The sequence below is a fragment of the Ranitomeya imitator genome, chromosome 2 (assembly GCF_032444005.1).
Source record: "Ranitomeya imitator isolate aRanImi1 chromosome 2, aRanImi1.pri, whole genome shotgun sequence".
Lineage (NCBI taxonomy): Eukaryota > Metazoa > Chordata > Amphibia > Anura > Dendrobatidae > Ranitomeya > Ranitomeya imitator.
This window is the reverse complement of record NC_091283.1, coordinates 268,151,782-268,175,915: the sequence shown is the minus strand read 5'-3', so window position 1 is coordinate 268,175,915 and position 24,134 is coordinate 268,151,782. Positions and strand designations below refer to the sequence as shown.

General features: G+C 56.2%; 4 protein-coding genes across 5 annotated transcripts in view; 1 reads left to right on the top strand and 3 right to left on the bottom strand.

The window, feature by feature from the left end:
• Window positions 1-12,022: 12,022 nt before the first annotated feature.
• Window positions 12,023-12,625, bottom strand: LOC138666388 (octapeptide-repeat protein T2-like). Its single transcript, XM_069754616.1, has one exon. The coding sequence runs from the start codon at window positions 12,623-12,625 to the stop codon at window positions 12,023-12,025; it is 603 nt and encodes a 200-aa protein (XP_069610717.1).
• Window positions 12,626-14,538: 1,913 nt separating this feature from the next.
• On the bottom strand, window positions 14,539-15,015 carry LOC138666387 (high mobility group nucleosome-binding domain-containing protein 5-like). The gene has a single exon (XM_069754615.1). The coding sequence runs from the start codon at window positions 15,013-15,015 to the stop codon at window positions 14,539-14,541; it is 477 nt and encodes a 158-aa protein (XP_069610716.1).
• Window positions 15,016-16,917: 1,902 nt separating this feature from the next.
• Window positions 16,918-17,499, bottom strand: LOC138666386 (octapeptide-repeat protein T2-like). Its single transcript, XM_069754614.1, has one exon. The coding sequence runs from the start codon at window positions 17,497-17,499 to the stop codon at window positions 16,918-16,920; it is 582 nt and encodes a 193-aa protein (XP_069610715.1).
• A 1,172-nt stretch (window positions 17,500-18,671) lies between these two features.
• Window positions 18,672-24,134, top strand: part of GAS7 (growth arrest specific 7) — a 111,552-nt gene continuing 106,089 nt past the window's right edge. The window contains exon 1 of one of the 2 annotated variants that reach the window (XM_069749137.1): window positions 18,672-19,179. Coding sequence is in view for 1 of the 2 variants with exons in the window: in XM_069749133.1 (XP_069605234.1) it covers window positions 19,000-19,179 (180 nt within the window). In the remaining variant the exon portion in view is untranslated. The remainder of the gene's footprint in view (window positions 19,180-24,134) is intronic. The other variant, XM_069749133.1, reaches the window with a different exon arrangement.

The window sequence follows — 24,134 nt, the reverse complement described above, 5'->3', positions numbered from 1 at the left end:
GTGGAGGGATAACTAAGATAAGCCCCCCTGCACATGTTATAGCCGTCTGTTGGCCTAAAGTCACCCCGATCTGTGACGTAGGGGTGACGGTCACGGTGTGAATCGTGACACTAACTTTCCTAAATTTCTCTAATGCTTGTACCTCCGCTACAGAACATGTCATGGTCATAACAAACCCAGCATTCATCTCGTATTAACATTGGCATTCTAATGAGATCAAATATGTCATATGTGTGATGCGTCATTACAGAGAAATCCCTACCTTTTTACCTGATGGAGTTAGAAGCTCAGGTTTACCGTGATGGATAGAGGCTCCGATGGACTTTAGCAATATCTAATTAATATTCTCTTACGCCCAGTAGTTGGCCCAATATCTTATCATATTGGAACAAAGGACTCTCATGGATTTCTGGAAACTTCTAGACACTTCTAAACAGTTCTCTGCTAGAGGAAGATTTGAGCCTAGTCGTAAATACCTTTCGGCAATAAAACTCCCCCACATGCATTGACAAGACAGGCTCTTGCCTGAGTGACAGGGAAGGGGGGGGTTTTAGCCCACCGCCTGGCTAACAAGCAGGGCTGGATTAAGGGTAGCCAGGGCCCCGGGCTGTTCACACACTGTGGGCCCCCCCGGTCATGTGACGGGGGTCATGAGACGGGGGTCATGTGACGGGGGTCATGTGACGGGGGTCATGTGACGGGGGTCATGATATACCCGAACCAGATTATTCCAGAAAAAGGGCCGGGCCCTACTCTACTGTAACCTAGGAAATATTTGTTAAAATCTGCAATACAATTTAGGTATATCTTGACCAATAATATCACATACAAGGAACAAATACCACCGCACCATGACCAGACCACAAATTACAACCACAGTGATCGAATAATAGCACATACAAGGGACAAATACCACCGCACCATTTCCAGACCACATATTACCTTACCTCCCAACTTTTGAAGTTGGAAAAGAGGGACAAAGTTTGCAGCAAATTTTAGGACACACCTCTGACCACACCCATTCACTAGTCACACCCATATCCATGTCTCAACCACACCCATTTAGCACTGCTGATCACACTGTTCATAAAGAATAATTATAAAAAAACAAATATGGCCACACAGTGCTCGATACTGTATAATGGCCACACAGTGCTCCATACTGTATAACGACCCCACATGACCACATGATGCTCAATACTGTATAATGGCCACACATGATGTTCAATACTGTATAATGACCCCACATGATGCTCAATACTGTATAATGGCCACACATGATGCTCCATACTGTATAATGGCCACACATGATGCTCCATACTGTATAATGGCCCCACATGATGCTCAATACTGTATAATGACCCCACGTGATGCTCAATACTGTATAATGGCCCCACATGATGCTCAATACTGTATAATGGCCCCACATGATGCTCAATACTGTATAATGACCCCACATGATGCTCAATACTGTATAATGGCCACACATGATGCTCAATACTGTATAATGACCCCACATGATGCTCAATACTGTATAATGGCCCCACATGATGCTCAATACTGTATAATGACCGCACATGATGCTCTATACTGTATAATGACCACACATGATGCTCCATATTGTATAATGACCGCACATGATGCTCCATAATGGCCACACATGATGCTCCATACTGTATAATGACCGCATATGATGCTCCATACTGTATAATAGCCGCACATGATGCTCCATACTGTATAATGACTGCACATGATGCTCCATACTGTATGACAGCACATGATGCTCCATACTGTATAATGACTGCACATGATGCTCCATAGTGTATAATGACAGCACATGATGCTCCATACTGTAATGACAGCACATGATGCTCCATACTGTATAATGGCCACACATGATTCTCCATACTGTATAATGACCGCACATGATGCTCAATAATACTGTATAATGACTGCACATGATGCTCCATACTGTATAATGGCCACACATGATGCTCCATACTGTATAATGGCCACACATGATGCTCCTTACTGTATATTGGCCGCACATGATAATGGCCACACATAGCTACTCCTACACACGCGGCTGCGCTCCGTAAACTTTGCATACACGGCTCCGCTCCGTACACACGGCTCCACTCCATACATCTCATACACACACGGCTCCGCTCCGTACACATTCAGCTCCGCTCCATACACCTCATACACGGCTCTGCTCCATACACCTCATACACACACGGCTCTGCTCCATACACGGCTCCGCTCCATACACCTCATACACACACGGCTCCGCTCCATACATCTCGTACACACGGCACTACTCCGTACACCTCATACACACACCGCTCCGCTCCATACACATTGCACACACTGCTCCGCATACCTTGCACACACACAGCTCCGCTGCGTACACCTCATACACATACAGCTCCTCTCCATACATCTCGTACACACACGGCACTACTCCGTACACCTCATACACATGTGGCTGTGCTCCGTACACCTCATACACACGCGGCTGTGCTCCGTACACCTCGTACACACGCGGCAGTGCTCCGTACACCTCGTACACACGCGGCAGTGCTCCGTACACCTCGTACACACGGCTCCCCTCCGTACACCTCGTACACACGCGGCTGTGCTCCGTACACCTCGTACACATGGCTCCGTACACCTCTTACACACGACTCCGCTCCGTACACCTTGTACACATGCGGCTGTGCTCCGTACACCTTGTACACATGGCTCCGTACACCTCTTACACACGACTCCGCTCCGTACACCTTGTACACATGCGGCTGTGCTCCGTACACCTTGTACACATGGCTCCGTACACCTCTTACACACGACTCCGCTCTGTACACCTCGTACACACGCGGCTGTGCTCCGTACACCTCGTACACACGCGGCTGTGCTCCGTACACCTCGTACACACGTCTCCACTCCATACACCTTTCACATGCTGCTCCGCTCCGTACACCTCGTACACACGCGGCTGTGCTCCGTACACCTTGTACACACGCGGCTGTGCTCCGTACACCTCGTACACACGACTCCACTCTGTACACCTTTCACATGCTGCTCCGCTCCGTACACCTCGTACACACGACTCCACTCCGTACACCTCGTACACACGCGGCTGTGCTCCGTACACACGCGGCTGTGCTCCGTACACACGACTCCACTCCGTACACCTCGTACACATGCTGCTCCGCTCCGTACACCTCATACACACGCGGCTGTGCTCCGTACACCTCGTACACACGACTCCACTCCGTACACCTTTCACATGCTGCTCCGCTCCGTACACACGCGGCTGTGCTCTGTACACCTCGTACACACGCGGCTGTGCTCCGTACACCTCGTACACACGCGGCTGTGCTCCGTACACCTCGTACACACGACTCCACTCTGTACACCTTTCACATGCTGCTCCGCTCCTTACACCTCGTACACACGACTCCACTCCGTACACCTTTCACATGCTGCTCCGCTCCGTACACCTCGTACACACGCGGCTGTGCTCCGTACACCTCGTACACACGCGGCTGTGCTCCGTACACCTCGTACACACGACTCCACTCCGTACACCTCGTACACATGCTGCTCCGCTCCGTACACCTCATACACACGCGGCTGTGCTCCGTACACCTCGTACACACGACTCCACTCCGTACACCTTTCACATGCTGCTCCGCTCCGTACACCTCGTACACACGCGGCTGTGCTCTGTACACCTCGTACACACGCGGCTGTGCTCCGTACACACGACTCCACTCCGTACACCTTTCACATGCTGCTCCGCTCCGTACACCTCATACACACGCGGCTGTGCTCCGTACACCTCGTACACACGCGGCTATGCTCCGTACACACGCAGCTGTGCTCCGTACACCTCGTACACACGCGGCTGTGCTCCGTACACCTCGTACACACGCGGCTGTGCTCCGTACACCTTGTACACACGCGGCTGCGCTCCGTACACATCGTACACACGCGGCTGTGCTTCGTACACCTTGTACACATGGCTCCGTACACCTCTTACACACGACTCCGCTCCGTACACCTCGTACACACGCGGCTGTGCTCCGTACACCTTGTACACATGGCTCCGTACACCTCTTACACACGACTCCGCTCCGTACACCTCGTACACACGCGGCTGTGCTCCGTACACCTCGTACACACGCGGCTGTGCTCCGTACACCTTGTACACACGACTCCGCTCCGTACACCTCATACACACGCTGCTCTGCTCCGTACACCTCGTACACACGGTTCCGTACACATACGACTCCGCTCCATAGACCTTTCACACGCTGCTCTGATCCATACACCTCGTACACACACGGCTCTGCTACATCCACCCTGTAAACACCTCCTGACCTCACACATACGCTGCCTTACCCTCCTTCGGCGCCGTGGCAACCAGCAAAGTCCTGTACAAGGATGTCCTCCCGATCATGTGACCCCTGACTCCTCCCATCCTGTGACCTCATCACAGGTCCTGTGCACAGAGCAGCCATTATGTGGTGTGCTGCTGTGCAGGCCTGGTGCAGGGACTCGAAGCTCTCAGCTGACCGGCTGATACACGCACCTCCCAACCAATGCGGGCCCCCTCTCTCTGCCCACCAGGTCCGGGGGCACACAAATGCCGGCGGGCATTCAGACAATTAGTGGAGGGTCAATCTGTGCGGTAGCCCCCAGGCCCCCCCAGACCACTGGGCCCTGGGCTACCGCCCATATTGACCCTCTGATAATCCGCCCCTGCTAACAAGAGATACTGACTGTTGAGCCGTGTGTGTAAGCCCGTCATGTGTGATACTGACTGCTGAACCGTGTATCTAAGCCCGGGATGTGTGATACTGACTGCTGAACCGTGTATCTAAGCCCGTCATTTGTGATACTGACTGCTGAGCCGTATATGTAAGCCCATCGTGTGTGATACTAACTGCTGAGCCCTATTTCTAATCCTCTCCTGTGTGATAAAGTCTGCTGAGCCATGTATCTAATCTTGAGCTGAGCCCTCTCCTGTCCTCCCTGGGTTCCCTCTCCTCCCTCACCTCACCTATCCTCTTGTCTCCTTTCCTTGTTCCCTCTCCTTTCCTCTCATCTCCTCGACTGGCTCTGCAGCCTCTTCTCTTTGGTTTCCCTCTTCTCTCCTCCCTGTGTTCCCTCTCCTCTCCTTCTCGGATTACCTTTCCTTCCTGGGTCTCCACTCTTCTCCAACCCATGTTCCCTCGCCTATTCTTCCCAAATTCCCTCTCCTCCCCGGGTTCCCTCTACTCTTGTCTCCTCCCCGGGATCCCTCTCCTATCCTCTACGTGTTCCCTCTGTTATCCTCCCCAGGTTCTCTCTCCTCTCCTTTCTGGGATCACTCTCCTTATTTCTCCTCTCCTCTCATTCACCTCCCCGGGTTTCCTCTCCTTCCCAAGATCCCTCTACTCTCCTCTCCTCCCTGGGTTCCATCTTCTCTCCATTCCGGGTTTTCTCTCTTCTCCTCTCTGATTTCCCTCTCCTCTTCTCTCCTCCCCAGGTTCCCTCTCTTCTCTCCATGCTCCCTCTCTACTCCAGGTTCCTTCTCCTCTCATCTCCCTGTTAGGATCCCTCTTGTCTTCTCCCCAGGTTCCCTCTCCATTGCGTGTTCTCTCTCCTCCCCGGGTTCCCTCTCCACTGTGGGTTCCCTCTCCTCTCCTCTGCAGCCTCTTCTTTCCTCTCATCCCGTTTCCTGCTCCTCCCCACCCCGGGTTCCCTCCCCTCTCGTCTCCTCCCCAGGTTCCCTCTCCTTTCCGAGTTCCCTCTCCTCTCCTCGCCTGTCTCGTCTCTTCTCCTGCCCGGGTCTCCTATCTTCTCCTCTCTGTGTTCCCTCTCCTTTCCAGATTCCCTCTCCTCTCCTACCCGGTCTCCTCTCCTCTCCACCCCGGGTCTCCTCTCTTCTCCTTTCCTCTCCGTGTTCCCTCTCCTCCCCGGGTCCCCTCTCCTCTCTTCTCCCTGGTTTCCTCTCCTCTCCTCCCCAGGTCTGCTCTCTGGGTTCCTTCTCACCTCCTCCTTGGGTTCCCTCTCCTCTCTGGGTCTCCTTTCTTCTTCTTTCCGTATTTCCTCTCCTCCTCGGGTTCCCTCTCCTCTCTGGGTTCCCTCTTATCTCCTCCCCGGGTCTCCTCTATTCTCCTCTCCATGTTCCCTCTCCTCTCCAGGTCCCCTCTTCTCTACTCCCCACTTCTCTCTACTCTCTACTTCTCTACTCCCCATTTACAGTTCCGCTTGAGAACTTGCAGCTCTCTGGAGCCCCCCTTACTTTCAGGTCAGATTAGGTACTGCACCTAGGGTAATTAGTCGCCAGAAAGGCTGCCTGCTATGTACTGGCTATTGGGCACGCTGCAGCTAGGCGATATAACTACTCCCACTCAGGCAGGAACAATCAAAAGGTCTCCTCCCCAGGTTCCTTCTCCTTTCCTCTACGGGTTCCCTCTGTTCTCATTCCCATGTTCCCTCTCTTCTCCTCCCCGGGTCTCCTCTCCGAGTTCCGCTCGTCTCCTACCTGGTTCCCTCTCTTCTACTCCCCTGGTCCCCTCTCCTCTCCTCCCTGGGTCCTCTCCTCTCAAGGTCCCCTATCCTCTCCGGGTCCCCTCTCCTATCCGTGTCCCCTCTCCTCTCCGGGTTCTATCTCCTCTCCGGTTCCCCTCTCCTCTTCTCGCTCCCTCTCCTCCTTGGGTTTCCTCTCCTCTCCAGGTCCCCTCTTCTGTCCTCATTCCCTCTACTCTCCGGGTTCCCTCTCCTCCACGGTGTCCTCTCTTCTCCTTTCCATGTTCCCTCTCTTCCCCAGGTTCCCACTCCTCCCCGGGTCTCCTCCCTTCTACTCTCCCTGTTCCCTCTCATCTCCGTGTTCCCTCTTCTCTTGTCTCCTCCCCAGGTTCCTTCTCTTTTCCTCTACGGGTTCCCTCTGTTCTCATTCCCAGGTTCCTTCTCTTCTCCTCCCCGGGTCTCCTCTCCTCTCCGGGTTCCTGCTCGTCTCCTGCCTGGTTCCCTCTCTTCTTCTCCCCGGGTCCTCTCTCCTGTCCACTCCTCCCTGTGTCCTCACCTCTCAAAGTCCCCTCTACTCTCCACTCCTCCCTGCGTCCTCTCCTCTCAAGGTCCCATATCCTCTCCGGGTCCCCTCTCCTCTCCAGGTCCCCTCTCCTCCTTGGTTTCCCTCTCCTATCCGGGTCCCCTCTCCTATCCGTGTCCCCTCTCCTCTCCGGGTTCTATCTCCTCTCCGGTTCCCCTTTCCTCGTTCCCTCTCCTCCTTGGGTTTCCTCTCCTCTCCGGGTTCCCTCTCCTCTCCTCATTCCCTCTCCTCTCTGGGTTCCCTCTCCTCTCCTCCACGGTCTCCTCTCTTCTCCTTTCCATGTTCCCTCTCTTCCCCGGGTTCCCACTCCTCCCCGGGTCTCCTCTCTTCTACTCTCCGTGTTCCCTCTCATCTCCATGTTCCCTCTTCTCTTGTCTCCTCCCCAGGTTCCTTCTTTCCTCTACGGGTTCCCTCTGTTCTCATTCTCAGGTTCCCTCTCTTCTCCTCCCCGGGTCTCCTCTCCTCTCCGGGTTCCTGCTCGTCTCCTACCTGGTTCCCTCTCTTCTACTCCCCGGGTCCTCTCTCCTATCCACTCCTCCCTGTGTCCTCTCTTCTCAAGGTCTCCTGTCCTTTCCGGGTCCCCTCTCCTCTCCTCCCTGGGCCCTCTCCTCTCCGGGTCCCCTCTCCTCTCCTCATTCCCTCTCCTCCTTGGGTTCCCTCTCCTATCCAGGTCTCCTCTCCGTGTCTCCTCTCCAGGTTCCTTCTCCTTTCCTCTACGGGTTCCCTCTGTTCTCACTCCCAGGTTCCCTTTCTTCTCCTCCCCGGGTCTCCTCTTCGGGTTCCCGCTTGTCTCCTACCTGGTTCCCTCTCCTCTTCTCCCCGGGTTCCCTCTCCTTTCTTCTCTTCCCCGATCCCCTCTCCTCCCCAGCTCTCCTCTCTTCTCCTCTCGTCTCCTCCTGGGAGGACTGTCAGGGCTGTCTGTTGATTTCTCTCTCCTCTCCGTGTTCCCTCTTCTCTCCTCCCCAGGTCCCCTCTCATCTCCAGGTGTCCTCTCCGCTCCTCCTCGGGTTCCCTCTCCTCTCTGCATTCCCTCTCTTCTCTGGGTTCCCTTGCCTCTCCTCTCCGGGACACCTCTCTTCCCCTCTCCTCACCTCCCTGGGTCTCCTCTCCGGGTTCCCTCTCCTCTCCTCCCTGGGTCCCCTCTCCTCTATGATACCCTCACCTCTCCTCCCTGGTCCCCTCTCCTCTCCCTGGGTCCCCTCTCTTCTCCTCCCTGGGTTCCCTCTCCTCTAAAAGTGCCCTCTCCTCCCCAGGTCCCCTCTCCTCTCCGAGTCTCCTCTCTTCTCCGCATTCCCTCTCCTCTCCTCCTTGGGTTCCCTCTCCTCTCCTATCTGGGTCCCCTCTCCTCTCCTCCACGGATCCCCTCTCCTCACCTCCCCAGGTCCCCTCTGCTATCCTCTCCGGGTTTCCTCTCCTCTCCGTGTTCCCTTCCGTTTCTTCCCCGGGATCCCTCTCCTCTCCATGTTTCCTCTTCTCTCCTCCCCCCCCCCGGGTTCCCTCTCCTCTCCATGTTCCCTGTCCTGTGTTCCCTCATTTCTCCTCTCCATGTTTCCTCTCCTTTCCTCATTGGGTTCCCTCTCCTCCCCTACTCGGGTCCCCTCTCTTCTCCCCGGGTCCCCTCTTCTCTCCTCCCTGGGTTCCCTCTCCTCTACAAGTGCCTCTCCTCCCCAGGTCCCCTATCCTCTCTTCTCCGCATTCCCTCTCCTCTCCTCCCTGGGTTCCCTCTCCTCTCCTCCACGGATCCCCTCTCCTTACCTCCCCAGGTCCCCTCTGCTATCCTCTCCGTGTTCCCTTTCGTTTCTTCCCCGGGATCCCTCTCCTCTCCATGTTTCCTCTTCTCTCCTCCCCCCGGGTTCCCTCCTCTCCATGTTCCCTGTCCTTTCTGTGTTCCTTCTTTTCTCCTCTCCATGTTTCCTCTCCTTTCCTCATTGGGTTCCCTCTCCTCTCCGCGTTCCCTGTTCTCTCCTCCCTGGATTCCATCTCCTCTTCATGTTCCCTCTTCTTTCCTCCCCAGGTTCCCTTTTCTGTGTTCCCAGTCCTCTCCTTTCTGGGTTCCCTCTTTTCTCCTCTCCGGATTCCCTCTCCTCTCCGGGTTCCTTCTTCTCTTCTCTTGGTGTTCCCAGTCCTCTCCTTTCCGTTCCATCGCCTCTCCATGTTCCCTCTCCTCTCTGTGTTCCCTGTCCTCTCTTCCCCGGGTTCCCACTCCTCTATGTGTTTCCTCTTATCTCCTCCCTTGGTTCCCTCTCCTCTCCATATTCCCTGTCCTCTGCTTTCTGGGTTCCCTCTCCTCTTCTCTCCTCCCCGAATTCCCTCTCCTCTCCGTGTTCCCTAGCCTCTCCATGTTCCTTGTCCTCTCCTCCCCGGGTTCCTGCTCCTCTCCTCTCTGGGTTATTATTATTATTATAGCGCCATTTATTCCATGGTGCTTTACATGTGAGGAGGGGTGTACATAATAAAAACAGGTACAATAATCTTGAACAATACAAGTCACAACTGGTACAGTAGGAGAGAGGACCCTGCCCGTGAGGGCTCACAATCTACAAGGGATGGGTGAGAATACAGTAGGTGAGGATAGAGCTGGTCATGCAGCGGTTTGGCCGATCGGTGGTTACTGCAGGTTGTAGGCTTGTCGGAAGAGGTGGGTCTTCAGGTTCTTTTTGAAGGTTTCGATGGTAGGTGACAGTCTGATATGTTGTGGGAGAGAGTTCCAGAGTAGGGGAGATACGCGAGAGAAATCTTGTATGCGATTGTGGGAAGAGGAGATGAGAGGGGAGTAGAGAAGGAGATCTTGTGAGGATCGGAGGTTGCATGTAGGTAAGTATCGGGAGACGAGGTCACAGATGTATGGAGGAGACAGGTTGTGGATGGCTTTGTATGCCATGGTTAGGGTTTTGTACTGAAGTCTCTGGGCAATGGGGAGCCATGCTGCGATTATCTCGGACCGAGGAAAACTCTCGGCTCACTCGCACCCATATAAGCCTATGGGTGCGAGTGAGACAGCGCACACCACTCGGATATCATCCAAGTGATGTGCGTTATAAGCGGACCCCAGCAATGGAGGAGATGGAGAAATTCATTTCTCCGCCTCCTCCGCAGCTGTGCTCCGATCCTCCCTGTGCGAGAGAATCGGAGCACAGACGCATGACACTCGGCTCCTGCTCTGCTGCGAGCAGGAGCCGAGTGTCATTAGCATATTGCATCCGATGATTTCGCATCGGATGCAATACGCCAGTGTGACACCGGCCTTAGAGGGGAGGCCACAGAGCAGGAGGTTGCAGTAGTTGAGGCGGGAGATGATGAGAGCATGGACTAGGGTTTTTGCAGATTCTTGGTTTAGGAATGTACCGATCCGGGAAATGTTTTTGAGTTGAAGGCGGCAGGAAGTGGAAAGGGCTTGGATATGTGGTTTGAAGGAGCGATCAGTGTCAAGGATTACCCCGAGGCAGCGAGCCTATGGGACTGGGGAGAGTGGGCAGCCATTTACTGTAATGGATAGGTTCGTTGGGGGGGTCGCGTGAGATGGGGGAAAGATGATGAATTCTGTTTTGTCCATGTTAAGTTTCCGAAATCTAGCGGAGAGGGATGAAATAGTGGACTGAAATTGAGGGATTCTGGTTAGTAGGAAGGTGATATCTGGTCCAGAGATGTAGATCTGTGTCTTATCAGCATAGAGATGATACTGAAAGCCATGAGATTCTATGAGCTGTCCCAGGCCAAAGGTGTAAATGGAGAAGAGCAGGGCCCAAGGACTGAACCTTGTGGGACTCCGACAAATAGGGAGCGAGGTGAGGAGGTGGTGTGTGAGTGGGAGACGCTGAATGTCCGGTCTGTTAGGTATGACGAGATCCAGGATAGGGCCAAGTCTGTGATGCCAAGGGATGAGAGGGTCTGCAGCAGCAGGGAATGGTCCACTGTGTCAAAGGCAGCCGACAGGTCCAGGAGGAAGAGGACAGAGTACTGTCGCTTGCTCTTGGCGGTTAATAGGTCATTGGTGACCTTAGTAAGGGCAGTTTCAGTGGAATGGTGTGACCAGAAGCCAGATTGTATGCGGTCGAAGAGGGAGCTGGACGATAGATGAGAGGACAGTTCAAGATGGATGTGTTGTTCCAGTAGTTTTGAGGCATAGGGGAGAAGTGATATAGGGCGATAGCTAGATACAGAGGATGGGTCAAGAGAGGGCTATTTGAGGATAGGTGTGATTAAGGGGAAAACACCAGTTGTTAGTGATAGTTTGAAGAGTTGGGTTAGGGTTGGGATGGACTGTGGCGAGGTTTGGGATGAAGTGGGATGGGATCGGGTCAAGTGCACAGATGGTGAGATGCGATCTTGAGAGTAGAGTGGAGAGTCGATCTTCTGTAATGGCGGAGAAGCTGGTTACATAGTTACATAGTTATTAAGGTTGAAGGAAGACTATAAGTCCATCTAGTTCAACCCATAGCCTAACCTAACATGCCCTAACATGTTGATCCAGAGGAAGGCAAAAAAAAACCATGTGGTAAGAGTAAGCTCCACATTGGGGAAAAAAATTCCTTCCCGACTCCACATACGGCAATCAGACTAGTTCCCTGGATCAACGCCCTATCAAGGAATCTAGTGTATAGTTTGGAGGTGGAGGGCTGGGAAGTTGGGAGGAAGGGCTCCGGGGGTTGTCGACTAAAAATGTCTCTGATGTTCTCAATCTTCTGCTTGAAAAATGAGGCAAAGTCTTCAGCTGAGATAAGTGGGGAGGGAGGAGGTGCTGGGGGACGGAGGAGAGAATTGAAGGTGTTGAATAACTGTTTAGGGTTGTGAGACAGGGAGGATATGAGAGATGAGACGTAGTTTTGTTTAGCTGTGGCGAGTGTGGTCTTGAAAGTAGTGAGTGACTGTTTGAACACAATGAAGTGCTCGTTGAAGTGGGATCTTTTCCATCTCAACTCAGCAGCCCTGGAAGCTCGCCTCAGTTCTTTGGTCAGGCTGGTGTGCCAGGGCAGTCTGTTGATTTCTCTGTGTTCCCTCTTCTCTCCTTCCCGGGTTCCCTTTCCTCTCCTCCCCAGGTCCCATCTCATCTCCGGGTTTCCTCTCCTCTTCTCCCTGGATTCCCTCTACTCTCTTTTGTTCCCTGTCCTCTCCTCTATGGGTTCCCTCTCCTCTTCGTGTTTCCTGTCCTCTCCTCCCCAGGTTCCCTCTCCTCTCCGTGGGTTCCCTCTCAACTCCGTGTTCCTTCTTCTCTCCTCCCGGATTCTCTCTCCTCTCCGTGTTTCCTACCCTCTCCTCCTCGGGTCCCTTCTCATCTCCTGGTTTCCTCTCCTCTTCTCCCCGGGATTCCTCTCTTCTCTTTTGTTCCCTGTCCTCTTCTCCCTGGGTTACCTTTCTTCTCCTCTTTGTGTTCCCTGTCCTCTCCTCCCCGGGTTCCCTCTCCTCTCCTCCCTGGGTTCTTTCTCCTCTCCGTTTTCCTTCTTCTCTCCGCCCCGGATTCCCTCTCCTCTCCGTGTTCCCTGTCCTCTCCTCCCCGGGTCCCTTCTCATCTCCAGGTTTCATCTCTTCTCCCCAGGATGCCTCTCCTCTCTTTTGTTCCCTGTCCTATCCTCCCCGGGTACCCTCTCCTCTCCGGGTTCCCTCTCCTCCTTGTTTCATCTTCTCTCATCGCCGGGTTCCCTCTCCTCTCTATATTCCCTGTCCTCGCCTCCCAGGGTTCCCTCTACTCCCTGGGTTCCCTCTTCTCTCCATGTTCTCTGGGTTCCCTCTTTTCTCCTCTCCGGGTTTCCTCTCTGTGTTCTCTGTCTTCTCCTTCCCAGGTCCCCACTCCTCTCCTCCTCTAGTCCCTTCTTTTCTCCGTGTTCCCTCTCCTCTCCATGTTCTCTGTCCTCTCCTCCCCGGGTCTCCTCTCTTCCCCTCTCCTCCCCAGGTCTCATCTCTTCCCCTCTCCTCCCCGGGTCTCCTCTCTTCTCCTCTCCTCCCCGGGTTCCCTTTCCTCCCTGGGTTCCCTCTCCTCTCCGTGTTCCCTGTCCTCTATTCCCCGGGATCACTCTCCTCTTTGTGTTCCCTCTTCTCTCCTTCCCAGGTTCCCTGTCCTTTCCATGTTCCCTGCCCTCTCCTTTCCGGGTTCCCTCTTTTCTCCTCTGCGGGTTCCCTGTCCTCTCCTCCACAGGTCCCCTCTCCTCTCCGGGTTCCCTCTCCTCTTCGTGTTCCCTCTCCTCTCCTCGCCGGGTACCCTCTCCTCTTCGTGTTCCCTCTCCTCTCCTCCCCTTGTCCCCACTCATCTCCAGGTTTCTTATCCTCTTCTCTTCTTTTTTGGTTCCCTCCCCTTTCTTTAGTTCCCTGTCCGTCCTCTCCTCCCCGAGTACCCTCTCCTCTCTGGGTTCCCTCTCCTTTGTGTTTCGTCTTCTCTCCTCCTCAGGTTCCCTCTCCTCTCCGTATTCCCTGTCCTCTCCTCCCCGAGTCCCCTCTCTTCTCCTCCCAGGGTTCCCTCTCCTCCCCGAGTCTCCTCTCCTCTCTGTGTTCCCTCTCCAGGTTCCCTCTCCTCCCTGGGTTCCCTCTACTGTCTGTGTTCCCTCTTCTCTCTTCCCTGGGTTACCTGTCCTCCCCTTTCCCTCTCCGAGATTCCTCTCCTCTTCTCTCCTCCCGAGGTTTTTTCTCCTCTTCATGTTCCCTGTCCTCTCCTCCTCTGGTTCCCTCTCTTCCCTGGGTTCCCTCTCCTCCCCGTGTTCCCAGTCCTCTCCTCCCCGGGTTCCCTGTCCTCTCCTGGATCACTCTACTGTCCGTGTTCCTTCTTCTTTCCTTCCCAGGTTCCTTGTCCTCTCCATGTTCCCCGTCCTCTCCTTTCCGGGTTCCCTCTCTTCTTCTCTCCGTGTTTCCTGTCCTCTCTGTGTTTCCTCTTCTCTCCTCCCCGGATTTCCTCTCTTTTCCGTATTCCCTGTCCTCTCCTCCCTGGGTTCCCTCTACTCCCTGTATTCCCTCTTCTCTCTTCCCTGGGTTACCTGTCCTACCCTTTCCCTCTCCGAGTTTCCTCTCCTCTTCTCTTCTCCCCAGGATTTTTCTCCTCTTCATGTTCCCTGTCCTCTCCTCCTCTGGTTCCCTCTCTTCCCTGGGTTCCCTCTCCTCTCCGTGTTCCCTCTCCTCTCCTCCCCTTGTCCCCTCTCATCTCCAGGTTTCTTATCCTCTTCTCTTCTTTTTTGGTTCCCTCCCCTTTCTTTAGTTCCCTGTCCGTCCTCTCCTCCCCGAGTACCCTCTCCTCTCTGGGTTCCCTCTCCTTTGTGTTTCGTCTTCTCTCCTCCTCAGGTTCCCTCTCCTCTCCGTATTCCCTGTCCTCTCCTCCCCGAGTCCCCTCTCTTCTCCTCCCAGGGTTCCCTCTCCTCCCCGAGTCTCCTCTCCTCTCTGTGTTCCCTCTCCAGGTTCCCTCTCCTCCCTGGGTTCCCTCTACTGTCTGTGTTCCCTCTTCTCTCTTCCCTGGGTTACCTGTCCTCCCCTTTCCCTCTCCGAGATTCCTCTCCTCTTCTCTCCTCCCGAGGTTTTTTCTCCTCTTCATGTTCCCTGTCCTCTCCTCCTCTGGTTCCCTCTCTTCCCTGGGTTCCCTCTCCTCCCCGTGTTCCCAGTCCTCTCCTCCCCGGGTTCCCTGTCCTCTCCTGGATCACTCTACTGTCCGTGTTCCTTCTTCTTTCCTTCCCAGGTTCCTTGTCCTCTCCATGTTCCCCGTCCTCTCCTTTCCGGGTTCCCTCTCTTCTTCTCTCCGTGTTTCCTGTCCTCTCGGTGTTTCCTCTTCTCTCCTCCCCGGATTTCCTCTCTTTTCCGTATTCCCTGTCCTCTCCTCCCTGGGTTCCCTCTACTCTCTGTATTCCCTCTTCTCTCTTCCCTGGGTTACCTGTCCTACCCTTTCCCTCTCCGAGTTTCCTCTCCTCTTCTCTTCTCCCCAGGTTTTTTCTCCTCTTCATGTTCCCTGTCCTCTCCTCCTCTGGTTCCCTCTCTTCCCTGGGTTCCCTCTCCTCTCCGTGTTCCTTGTCCTCTCCTCTCCGTGTTCCTTGTCCTCTCCTCCCCTTTACTGTCTTCTGATTGGCTTTCCGGGTCTCCTATCCTCTCTTTCCCAGATTTCCTCTCCTCCCTGGGTCTCCGCTCCGTGTTCCTTGTCCTCTTCTCTCTCCTCTCCGTGTACCCTCTCCCCGGGTCTCCTCTCCTTCCCGGGTTCCCTATCCGTGTTCCTTGTCCTCTCCTCTCCGTGTACCCTCTCCTCTTCTCTCCTCCCCGGGTCTCCTCTCTTCTCTTCCCCTCTCCTCTGATTGTCCTCTCCTCCCCGGGTCTCCTCTCCTTTCTTCCCCTCTCCTCTCCTCTGATTGTCCTCTCCCCCCCGGGTCTCCTCTTCTCTCCTCCCCTGGTCTCCTCTCCTCTCTTCCCTGGGTCTCCTCTAATCCCCGGGTTCTCTCTCCTCTCCATGTTCCTTGCCCTCTCCTCTGATCGTCCTCTACTCCCCGGGTCTCCTCTCCTCCCTTCCCCTCTCCTCTCCGGGTCTCTTCTCCTCTCTTCCATTCTCCTCTGATTGTCCTCTCCTCCCCTCTCCTCTGATTGTCCTCTCCTCCCCGGGTCTCCTCACTTCCCCTCTCCTCTCTTCTGATTGTCCTCTCCTCCCCGGGTCTCCTCTCCTCTCCGTGTTTCCTCTCCTCCTCGGGTCTCCTCTCTTCCCCTCTCCTCTGATTGTCCTCTCCTCCCCGGGTCTCCTCTCCTTTCTTCCCCTCTCCTCTCCTCTGATTGTCCTCTCCTCCCCGGGTCTCCTCTTCTCTCCTCCCCTGGTCTCTTCTCCTCTCTTCCCTGGATCTCCTCTCCTCCCCGGGTCTGCTCTTCTCTCCTCCCGGGGTCTCCTCTCTTCCCTGGGTCTCCTCTCTCCCGGGTCTCCTCTCTTCCTCTCTCCTCCCCGGGTTCCCTGTCCTCTCCTGGATCACTCTACTGTCCGTGTTCCTTCTTCTTTCCTTCCCAGGTTCCTTGTCCTCTCCATGTTCCCCGTCCTCTCCTTTCCGGGTTCCCTCTCTTCTTCTCTCCGTGTTTCCTGTCCTCTCTGTGTTTCCTCTTCTCTCCTCCCCGGATTTCCTCTCTTTTCCGTATTCCCTGTCCTCTCCTCCCTGGGTTCCCTCTACTCCCTGTATTCCCTCTTCTCTCTTCTCTGGGTTACCTGTCCTACCCTTTCCCTCTCCGAGTTTCCTCTCCTCTTCTCTTCTCCCCAGGTTTTTTCTCCTCTTCATGTTCCCTGTCCTCTCCTCCTCTGGTTCCCTCTCTTCCCTGGGTTCCCTCTCCTCTCCGTGTTCCTTGTCCTCTCCTCTCCGTGTTCATTGTCCTCTCCTCCTCGGGTCTCCTCTCTTCCCCTCTCCTCTGATTGTCCTCTCCTCCCCGGGTCTCCTCTCCTTTCTTCCCCTCTCCTCTCCTCTGATTGTCCTCTCCTCCCCGGGTCTCCTCTTCTCTCCTCCCCTGGTCTCTTCTCCTCTCTTCCCTGGATCTCCTCTCCTCCCCGGGTCTGCTCTTCTCTCCTCCCGGGGTCTCCTCTCTTCCCTGGGTCTCCTCTCTCCCGGGTCTCCTCTCTTCCTCTCTCCTCCCCGGGTTCCCTGTCCTCTCCTGGATCACTCTACTGTCCGTGTTCCTTCTTCTTTCCTTCCCAGGTTCCTTGTCCTCTCCATGTTCCCCGTCCTCTCCTTTCCGGGTTCCCTCTCTTCTTCTCTCCGTGTTTCCTGTCCTCTCTGTTTCCTCTTCTCTCCTCCCCGGATTTCCTCTCTTTTCCGTATTCCCTGTCCTCTCCTCCCTGGGTTCCCTCTACTCCCTGTATTCCCTCTTCTCTCTTCCCTGGGTTACCTGTCCTACCCTTTCCCTCTCCGAGTTTCCTCTCCTCTTCTCTTCTCCCCAGGTTTTTTCTCCTCTTCATGTTCCCTGTCCTCTCCTCCTCTGGTTCCCTCTCTTCCCTGGGTTCCCTCTCCTCTCCGTGTTCCTTGTCCTCTCCTCTCCGTGTTCCTTGTCCTCTCCTCCCCAGGTCTCCTCTCTTCCCCTTTACTGTCTTCTGATTGGCTTTCCGGGTCTCCTATCCTCTCTTTCCCAGATTTCCTCTCCTCCCTGGGTCTCCGCTCTGTGTTCCTTGTCCTCTTCTCTCTCCTCTCCGTGTACCCTCTCCTCCCCGGGTCTCCTCTCCTTCCCGGGTTCCCTATCCGTGTTCCTTGTCCTCTCCTCTCCGTGTACCCTCTCCTCTTCTCTCCTCCCCGGGTCTCCTCTCTTCTCTTCCCCTCTCCTCTGATTGTCCTCTCCTCCCCGGGTCTCCTCTCCTTTCTTCCCCTCTCCTCTCCTCTGATTGTCCTCTCCCCCCCGGGTCTCCTCTTCTCTCCTCCCCTGGTCTCCTCTCCTCTCTTCCCTGGGTCTCCTCTAATCCCCGGGTTCTCTCTCCTCTCCATGTTCCTTGTCCTCTCCTCTGATCGTCCTCTACTCCCCGGGTCTCCTCTCCTCCCTTCCCCTCTCCGGGTCTCTTCTCCTCTCTTCCATTCTCCTCTGATTGTCCTCTCCTCCCCTCTCCTCTGATTGTCCTCTCCTCCCCGGGTCTCCTCACTTCCCCTCTCCTCTCTTCTGATTGTCCTCTCCTCCCCGGGTCTCCTCTCCTCTCCGTGTTTCCTCTCCTCCTCGGGTCTCCTCTCTTCCCCTCTCCTCTGATTGTCCTCTCCTCCCCGGGTCTCCTCTCCTTTCTTCCCCTCTCCTCTCCTCTGATTGTCCTCTCCTCCCCGGGTCTCCTCTTCTCTCCTCCCCTGGTCTCTTCTCCTCTCTTCCCTGGATCTCCTCTCCTCCCCGGGTCTGCTCTTCTCTCCCCTGGGTCTCCTCTCTCCCCGGGTCTCCTCTCTTCCTCTCTCCTCCCCGGGTCCCCTCTCTTCCCCTCTCCTCCCTGGGTCTCCTCTCCTCCCTGGGTCCCCTCTCTTCCTCTCTCCTCCCCAGGTCTCCTCTCCTCCCCGGGTCTCCCTTCTTCCCCTCTCCTCCCCGGGTCTCCTCTCCGGGTCTCTTCCTCTCTCCTCCCCAGGTCTCCTCTCTTCCCCTCCCCTCCCCTCCCCGGGTCTCCTCTCCTCCCTGGGTCCCCTCTCTTCCCCTCTCCTCCCCAGGTCTCCTCTCCTCCCCCGGTCCCCTCTCCTCCCCAGGTCTCCTCTCTTCTCCTCCCCTCCCCAGGTCTCCTCTCCTCCCCCGGTCCCCTCTCCTCCCCAGGTCTCCTCTCTTCCCCTCCCCTGGTCTCCTCTCCTCCCTGGGTCCCCTCTCTTCCCCTCTCCTCCCCGGGTCTCCTCTCCTCCCTGGGTCCCCTCTCTTCCCCTCTCCTCCCCAGGTCTCCTCTCCTCCCCGGGTCTCCTCTCTTCCTCTCTCCTCCCCGGGTCTCCTCTCTTCCCCTCTCGTCCCCAGTACTCCTCTCCTCCCCCGTCCCCTCTCCTCCCCAGGTCTCCTCTCCTCCCCCGGTCCCCTCTCCTCCCCAGGTCTCCTCTCTTCCCCTCCCCTGGTCTCCTCTCTTCCCCTCCCCTGGTCTCCTCTCTTCCCCTCCCCTGGTCTCCTCTCTTCCCCTCCCCTGGTCTCCTCTCCTCCCCTCCCCTGGTCTCCTCTCCTCCCCTCCCCTGGTCTCCTCTCCTCCCCGGGTCCTCTCTTCCCCTCTCCTCTGATTGGCCGGCTCCGCAGCCTCTCCTCTCCTCCCCGGTCCCCTCTTTTCTCCTCTCCTCCCCCGGTCCCCTCTCTTCTCCTCTCCTCCCCCGGTCCCCTCTCCTCTGATTGGCCGGCTCCGCAGCCTCTCCTCTCCTCCCGGTGCTGCGCTCTCAGTCCTGTGCTGGCGGCTGCCCGGAGAGGAGCTCCGCACCATGGAGGGTTAGTGGGCGGCTGCACAGCTGCCCGGAGCGGGGGTCTGCCGGCCGGGGGTCTCCTCCTCCGCCCCGGACATGTCGGCGGCGCTGTGCCGGAGCCTGTACGCCTTCTCCGGGGAGCAGCACCGACAGGGGCTGAAGTTCTCGGCGGGAGAGCTGATCACGGTGCTGCAGGTGGCGGACGGCGGCTGGTGGGAGGGCGAGAAGGACGGCGAGAGGGGCTGGTTCCCGGCCAGCTACGTGCAGCTGCTGGAGGTGAGTGCCCCGAGGGCTTGTCATAGGGACGCCGTGGACCTGATGGTACAGGGATGTTTCCGTGTGTCTGTTCACATTGTGTCACCGAGAGCTCAATGTCAGGAGGCGGCTCCAGCTGCTGGAAGCTCCGCTCTTGTGTCTTCCCATTGTAATGCCTGGGACTCAGCAGCTTCTCGCTGGGATCTGTAGTGCCCCTGCCATGATGTGGGCTGTGTAGCCGCTGTCTCCATGGTTTGGCCACCAGGTGGCGATCAGATCTGGAGCAGATGTTTCGGATGATCAATCAGTGACGGTGCTGGGGAGAGTCCCTGAAGCAGTCCCCGACCTCGGCTCTAAGCCTGTCCCAGAAGTAGTCCCCCGACCTCGGCTCTAAGCCTTGCCCCGGAGCGGTCCCCGACCTCTGCTCTAAGCCTTGCCCCGGAGCGGTCCCCGACCTCGGCTCTAAGCCTGTCCCAGAAGTAGTCCCCCGACCTCGGCTCTAAGCCTTGCCCCGGAGCGGTCCCCGACCTCGGCTCTAAGCCTTGCCCCGGAGCGGTCCCCGACCTCTGCTCTAAGCCTTGCCCCGGAGCGGTCCCCGACCTCGGCTCTAAGCCTTGCCCCGGAGCGGTCCCCGACCTCTGCTCTAAGCCTTGCCCCGGAGCGGTCCCCGACCTCGGCTCTAAGCCTTGCCCCGGAGCGGTCCCCGACCTCGGCTCTAAGCCTTGCCCCGGAGCGGTCCCCGACCTCGGCTCTAAGCCTTGCCCCGGAGCGGTCCCCGACCTCGGCTCTAAGCCTTGCCCCCGGGCCGGTCCCCGACCTCGGCTCTAAGCCTTGCCCCCGGGCCGGTCCCCGACCTCGGCTCTAAGCCTTGCCCCCGGGCCGGTCCCCGACCTCGGCTCTAAGCCTTGCCCCCGGGCCGGTCCCCGACCTCGGCTCTAAGCCTTGCCCCCGGGCCGGTCCCCGACCTCGGCTCTAAGCCTTGCCCCCGGGCCGGTCCCCGACCTCGGCTCTAAGCCTTGCCCCCGGGCCGGTCCCCGACCTCGGCTCTAAGCCTTGCCCCCGGGCCGGTCCCCGACCTCGGCTCTAAGCCTTGCCCCCGGGCCGGTCCCCGACCTCGGCTCTAAGCCTTGCCCCCGGGCCGGTCCCCGACCTCGGCTCTAAGCCTTGCCCCCGGGCCGGTCCCCGACCTCGGCTCTAAGCCTTGCCCCCGGGCCGGTCCCCGACCTCGGCTCTAAGCCTTGCCCCCGGGCCGGTCCCCGACCTCGGCTCTAAGCCTTGCCCCCGGGCCGGTCCCCGACCTCGGCTCTAAGCCTTGCCCCCGGGCCGGTCCCCGACCTCGGCTCTAAGCCTTGCCCCCGGGCCGGTCCCCGACCTCGGCTCTAAGCCTTGCCCCCGGGCCGGTCCCCGACCTCGGCTCTAAGCCTTGCCCCCGGGCCGGTCCCCGACCTCGGCTCTAAGCCTTGCCCCCGGGCCGGTCCCCGACCTCGGCTCTAAGCCTTGCCCCCGGGCCGGTCCCCGACCTCGGCTCTAAGCCTTGCCCCCGGGCCGGTCCCCGACCTCGGCTCTAAGCCTTGCCCCCGGGCCGGTCCCCGACCTCGGCTCTAAGCCTTGCCCCCGGGCCGGTCCCCGACCTCGGCTCTAAGCCTTGCCCCCGGGCCGGTCCCCGACCTCGGCTCTAAGCCTTGCCCCCGGGCCGGTCCCCGACCTCGGCTCTAAGCCTTGCCCCCGGGCCGGTCCCCGACCTCGGCTCTAAGCCTTGCCCCCGGGCCGGTCCCCGACCTCGGCTCTAAGCCTTGCCCCCGGGCCGGTCCCCGACCTCGGCTCTAAGCCTTGCCCCCGGGCCGGTCCCCGACCTCGGCTCTAAGCCTCGCCCCAAAGCGGTCCCTAATCTCTAGTGAAATGTTGTGCCCCAATAGACTTTGGTCCCCAGGTTTCCCACCTCTCTGCCTTCCCAACATCAGGTGGGCTCGTACTTATGAAAGAGTCTGAGGGCGGCGATCACCGGACCGTCCAGACCCCGCTGTGACTTCATCACCATTAACTATGTACAATTGTCATACAACACGTAAGTGCTGCACAACACGCACCAGATACGGCGCAGTGTTACACCACTTTACATCCTGCTGAGCATTACCCCCCGAGCGCTCTAGATCTGCAGAGCATTACCCCCGAGCGCTCTAGATCTGCAGAGCATTACTCCCCGAGCGCTATAGATCTGCAGCGCATTACCCCCCGAGCACTCTAGATCTGCAGAGCATTACCCCCCGAGCACTCTAGATCTGCAGAGCATTACCCCCGAGCACTCTAGATCTGCAGAGCATTACCCCCGAGCACTCTAGATCTGCAGAGCATTACCCCCGAGCACTCTAGATCTGCAGAGCATTACCCCCGAGCACTCTAGATCTGCAGAGCATTACCCCCGAGCACTCTAGATCTGCAGAGCATTACCCCCGAGCACTCTAGATCTGCAGAGCATTACCCCCGAGCACTCTAGATCTGCAGAGCATTACCCCCGCGCAGAGCACTGTTTCTTGTACCCCCTGATGTGTGAATCATCTCAGGTCACGGTCTCTTCTCCTGAATTGTCCTCACTTCTGGGTTGCTGCTTAGCATTGTTCACTTGGCACCGATTGTGATCTGCTGACCCTGGCGGTGCGGAGTCATTGTGTGATCGTGTGTTACCATTGTCACCGGCATCAACTGGAGCATTGTGAGCGGCCGCTGCGTCACCGGCCCCCAGGACAATGAGCCGCTCTCCGGTCAGCTGTGACCATGCATTGTGCTAGGAGCCGCCTGTCACCTTGTGTGTCCTGTATGAAATGTCCATCATTGTTCGCTCTTGGTTGACACTTTCGTGGTATCTCCTTGATCTTTAGGTCTTGACCCTCAGATGTTCGCTTTCTATCTCTACATATGTTTTGGTAATAAAGTTCTTTGCCCTAATTGCTTTCTTTAGTTGTCTACTGATGTCTGCGTCTTGCTTGTCCTAAAGATCATCAAAGAAGGGTCTCTTCTGTTGACCGTGGCTGTGAGAGTCTCTTCTGTTGACCGTGGCTATGAGGGTCTCTTCTGTTGACCGTGGCTGTGAGGGTCTCTTCTGTTGACCGTGGCTATGAGGGTCTCTTCTGTTGACCGTGGCTGTGAGGGTCTCTTCTGTTGACCGTGGCTGTGAGGGTCTCTTCTGTTGACCGTGGCTGTGAGAGTCTCTTCTGTTGACCGTGGCTATGAGGGTCTCTTCTGTTGACCGTGGCTGTGAGGGTCTCTACTGTTGACCGTGGCTGTGAGGGTCTCTTCTGTTGACCGTGGCTGTGAGGGTCTCTTCTGTTGACTGTGGCTGTGAGGGTCTCTTCTGTTGACCGTGGCTGGCATCTCCTGCCTTTGTTTGCCTTTCTGCCTTCTTTAGTAATATTGTTATAAGTCCATAATTCCTCAGGTTTTCTTTCATCCATCTCCAGTGCTATGAATCGATTGTGTAGACCATCCAAACAACTTCAGGTATGTTGGTCAATTGGAAGTTGGAGACATCCAGTTGTCTAGAAGTTCATGATCAGTTCCAAAGTCAGTTACTGGCCTTGGTTGTGTGGTAATGATCGACGAGTCCAGGGCTGTGGAGTCGGTAGGCTACTTTCACACTAGCGTTTTCTGCAATCCGTCACAATGCGTCGTTTTGCAGAAAAAACGCATCCTGCAAAAGTGCTTGCAGGATGCGTTTTTTCCCCCATAGACTTGTATTGACGACGCATTTGCGACGGATTGCCACACGTCGCATCCGTCGAGCGACGGATGCGTCGTGCTTCTGCGGACCGTCGGGAGCAAAAAACGATACATGTAACGTTTTTTGCTCCTGACGGACCGCTTTTTCCGACCGCGCATGCGCGGCCGGAACTCCGCCCCCACCTCCCCGCACCTTACAATGGGGCAGCGGATGCGCCGGAGAAATGCATCCGCTGCCTCCATTGTGCAGTGCGTTAAACGCTAGCGTCGGAATCTCTCCCCGACGCATTGCGACGGGGAGATTCCGATGCTAGTGTGAAAGTAGCCTAAGCCAAAACTCCAACTCCGACTCCTCAATTTCCTTGACTCCGACTCCATGACAATGGGCTCTGACTCCACGACTCCGACTCCACAGCCCTGTTGATGACCTCCATCTTTGACGAAGACATATGTAGTCAATTCGATTCTTATAGGACCTATTCGGCCATTTGTGATTTTGGAAGAAAGTGGTCATGGTGGACAGATGACTTGTCGTACAAAAGTCTATGAATCTTCCTCCAGCCTCGCTTTGTTCAACCAAGTCCAGAGTTTCCAACAACGGTTCCCTGTTTGCCGGGGTCCACTTTGGCATTCAAGTCTCCCGTAGTAATGAGTAAGTCTTGGTTTGGTGTCTTCTCGATTTTCTTCTTGATGGTAGAGTAGTTCTGCATCCTCCTCCTCGGCAATTGTTGGTATGCAGACTTGTAGAACTGTCCGGATTAAGTCCATCTTAATTCTCTAATTCTGAGCCAGTTCTGTCCGTCCCGGCTTTGATAATGTTGAGTTTCTTGGTTCATAATTTGTACATTCCAAGTGCCGAACTCTAAGATACAGTATCTCTGCAGCTTTTGATCTTCCCTTTCGACCAAGCGATATCAGCACCAAGGCGTCGTTGTGGCCCATCGTGAGCATTGGTCATACTGAGGTCGACCATCGACTCTTCCCCAGTAGCTTGTAGAGTGCCTTCCGACCTATGGGAGCATTGTCCAGCACTATATAAATTTCCATTATTAGATTGGTAATACTTGGGCACTGTATGTCAGTAATATAGATAGTTATATTCTTGTACATTGGAGCAATATTATAGTAGTTATATTCTTGTACATACGGGCAGTATTATAGTAGTTATATTCTTGTACATAGGAGCAGTATTATAGTAGTTATATTCTTGTACATACGGGCAGTATTATAGTAGTTATATTCTTGTACATAGGGGCAGTATT

Excerpts from the sequence above, each read along its gene's own strand:
- LOC138666387 (XM_069754615.1), bottom strand. The coding sequence starts at position 15,015 with ATGAAGAGGAGAAAAAACCTGGGGAGAAGAGAAGAGGAGAGGAAACTC.
- LOC138666386 (XM_069754614.1), bottom strand. The coding sequence starts at position 17,499 with ATGGAGAGGAGAGAGAACCCGGGGATTAGAGGAGACCCAGGGAAGAGA.
- LOC138666388 (XM_069754616.1), bottom strand. The coding sequence starts at position 12,625 with ATGAAACCTGGAGATGAGAAGGGACCCGGGGAGGAGAGGACAGGGAAC.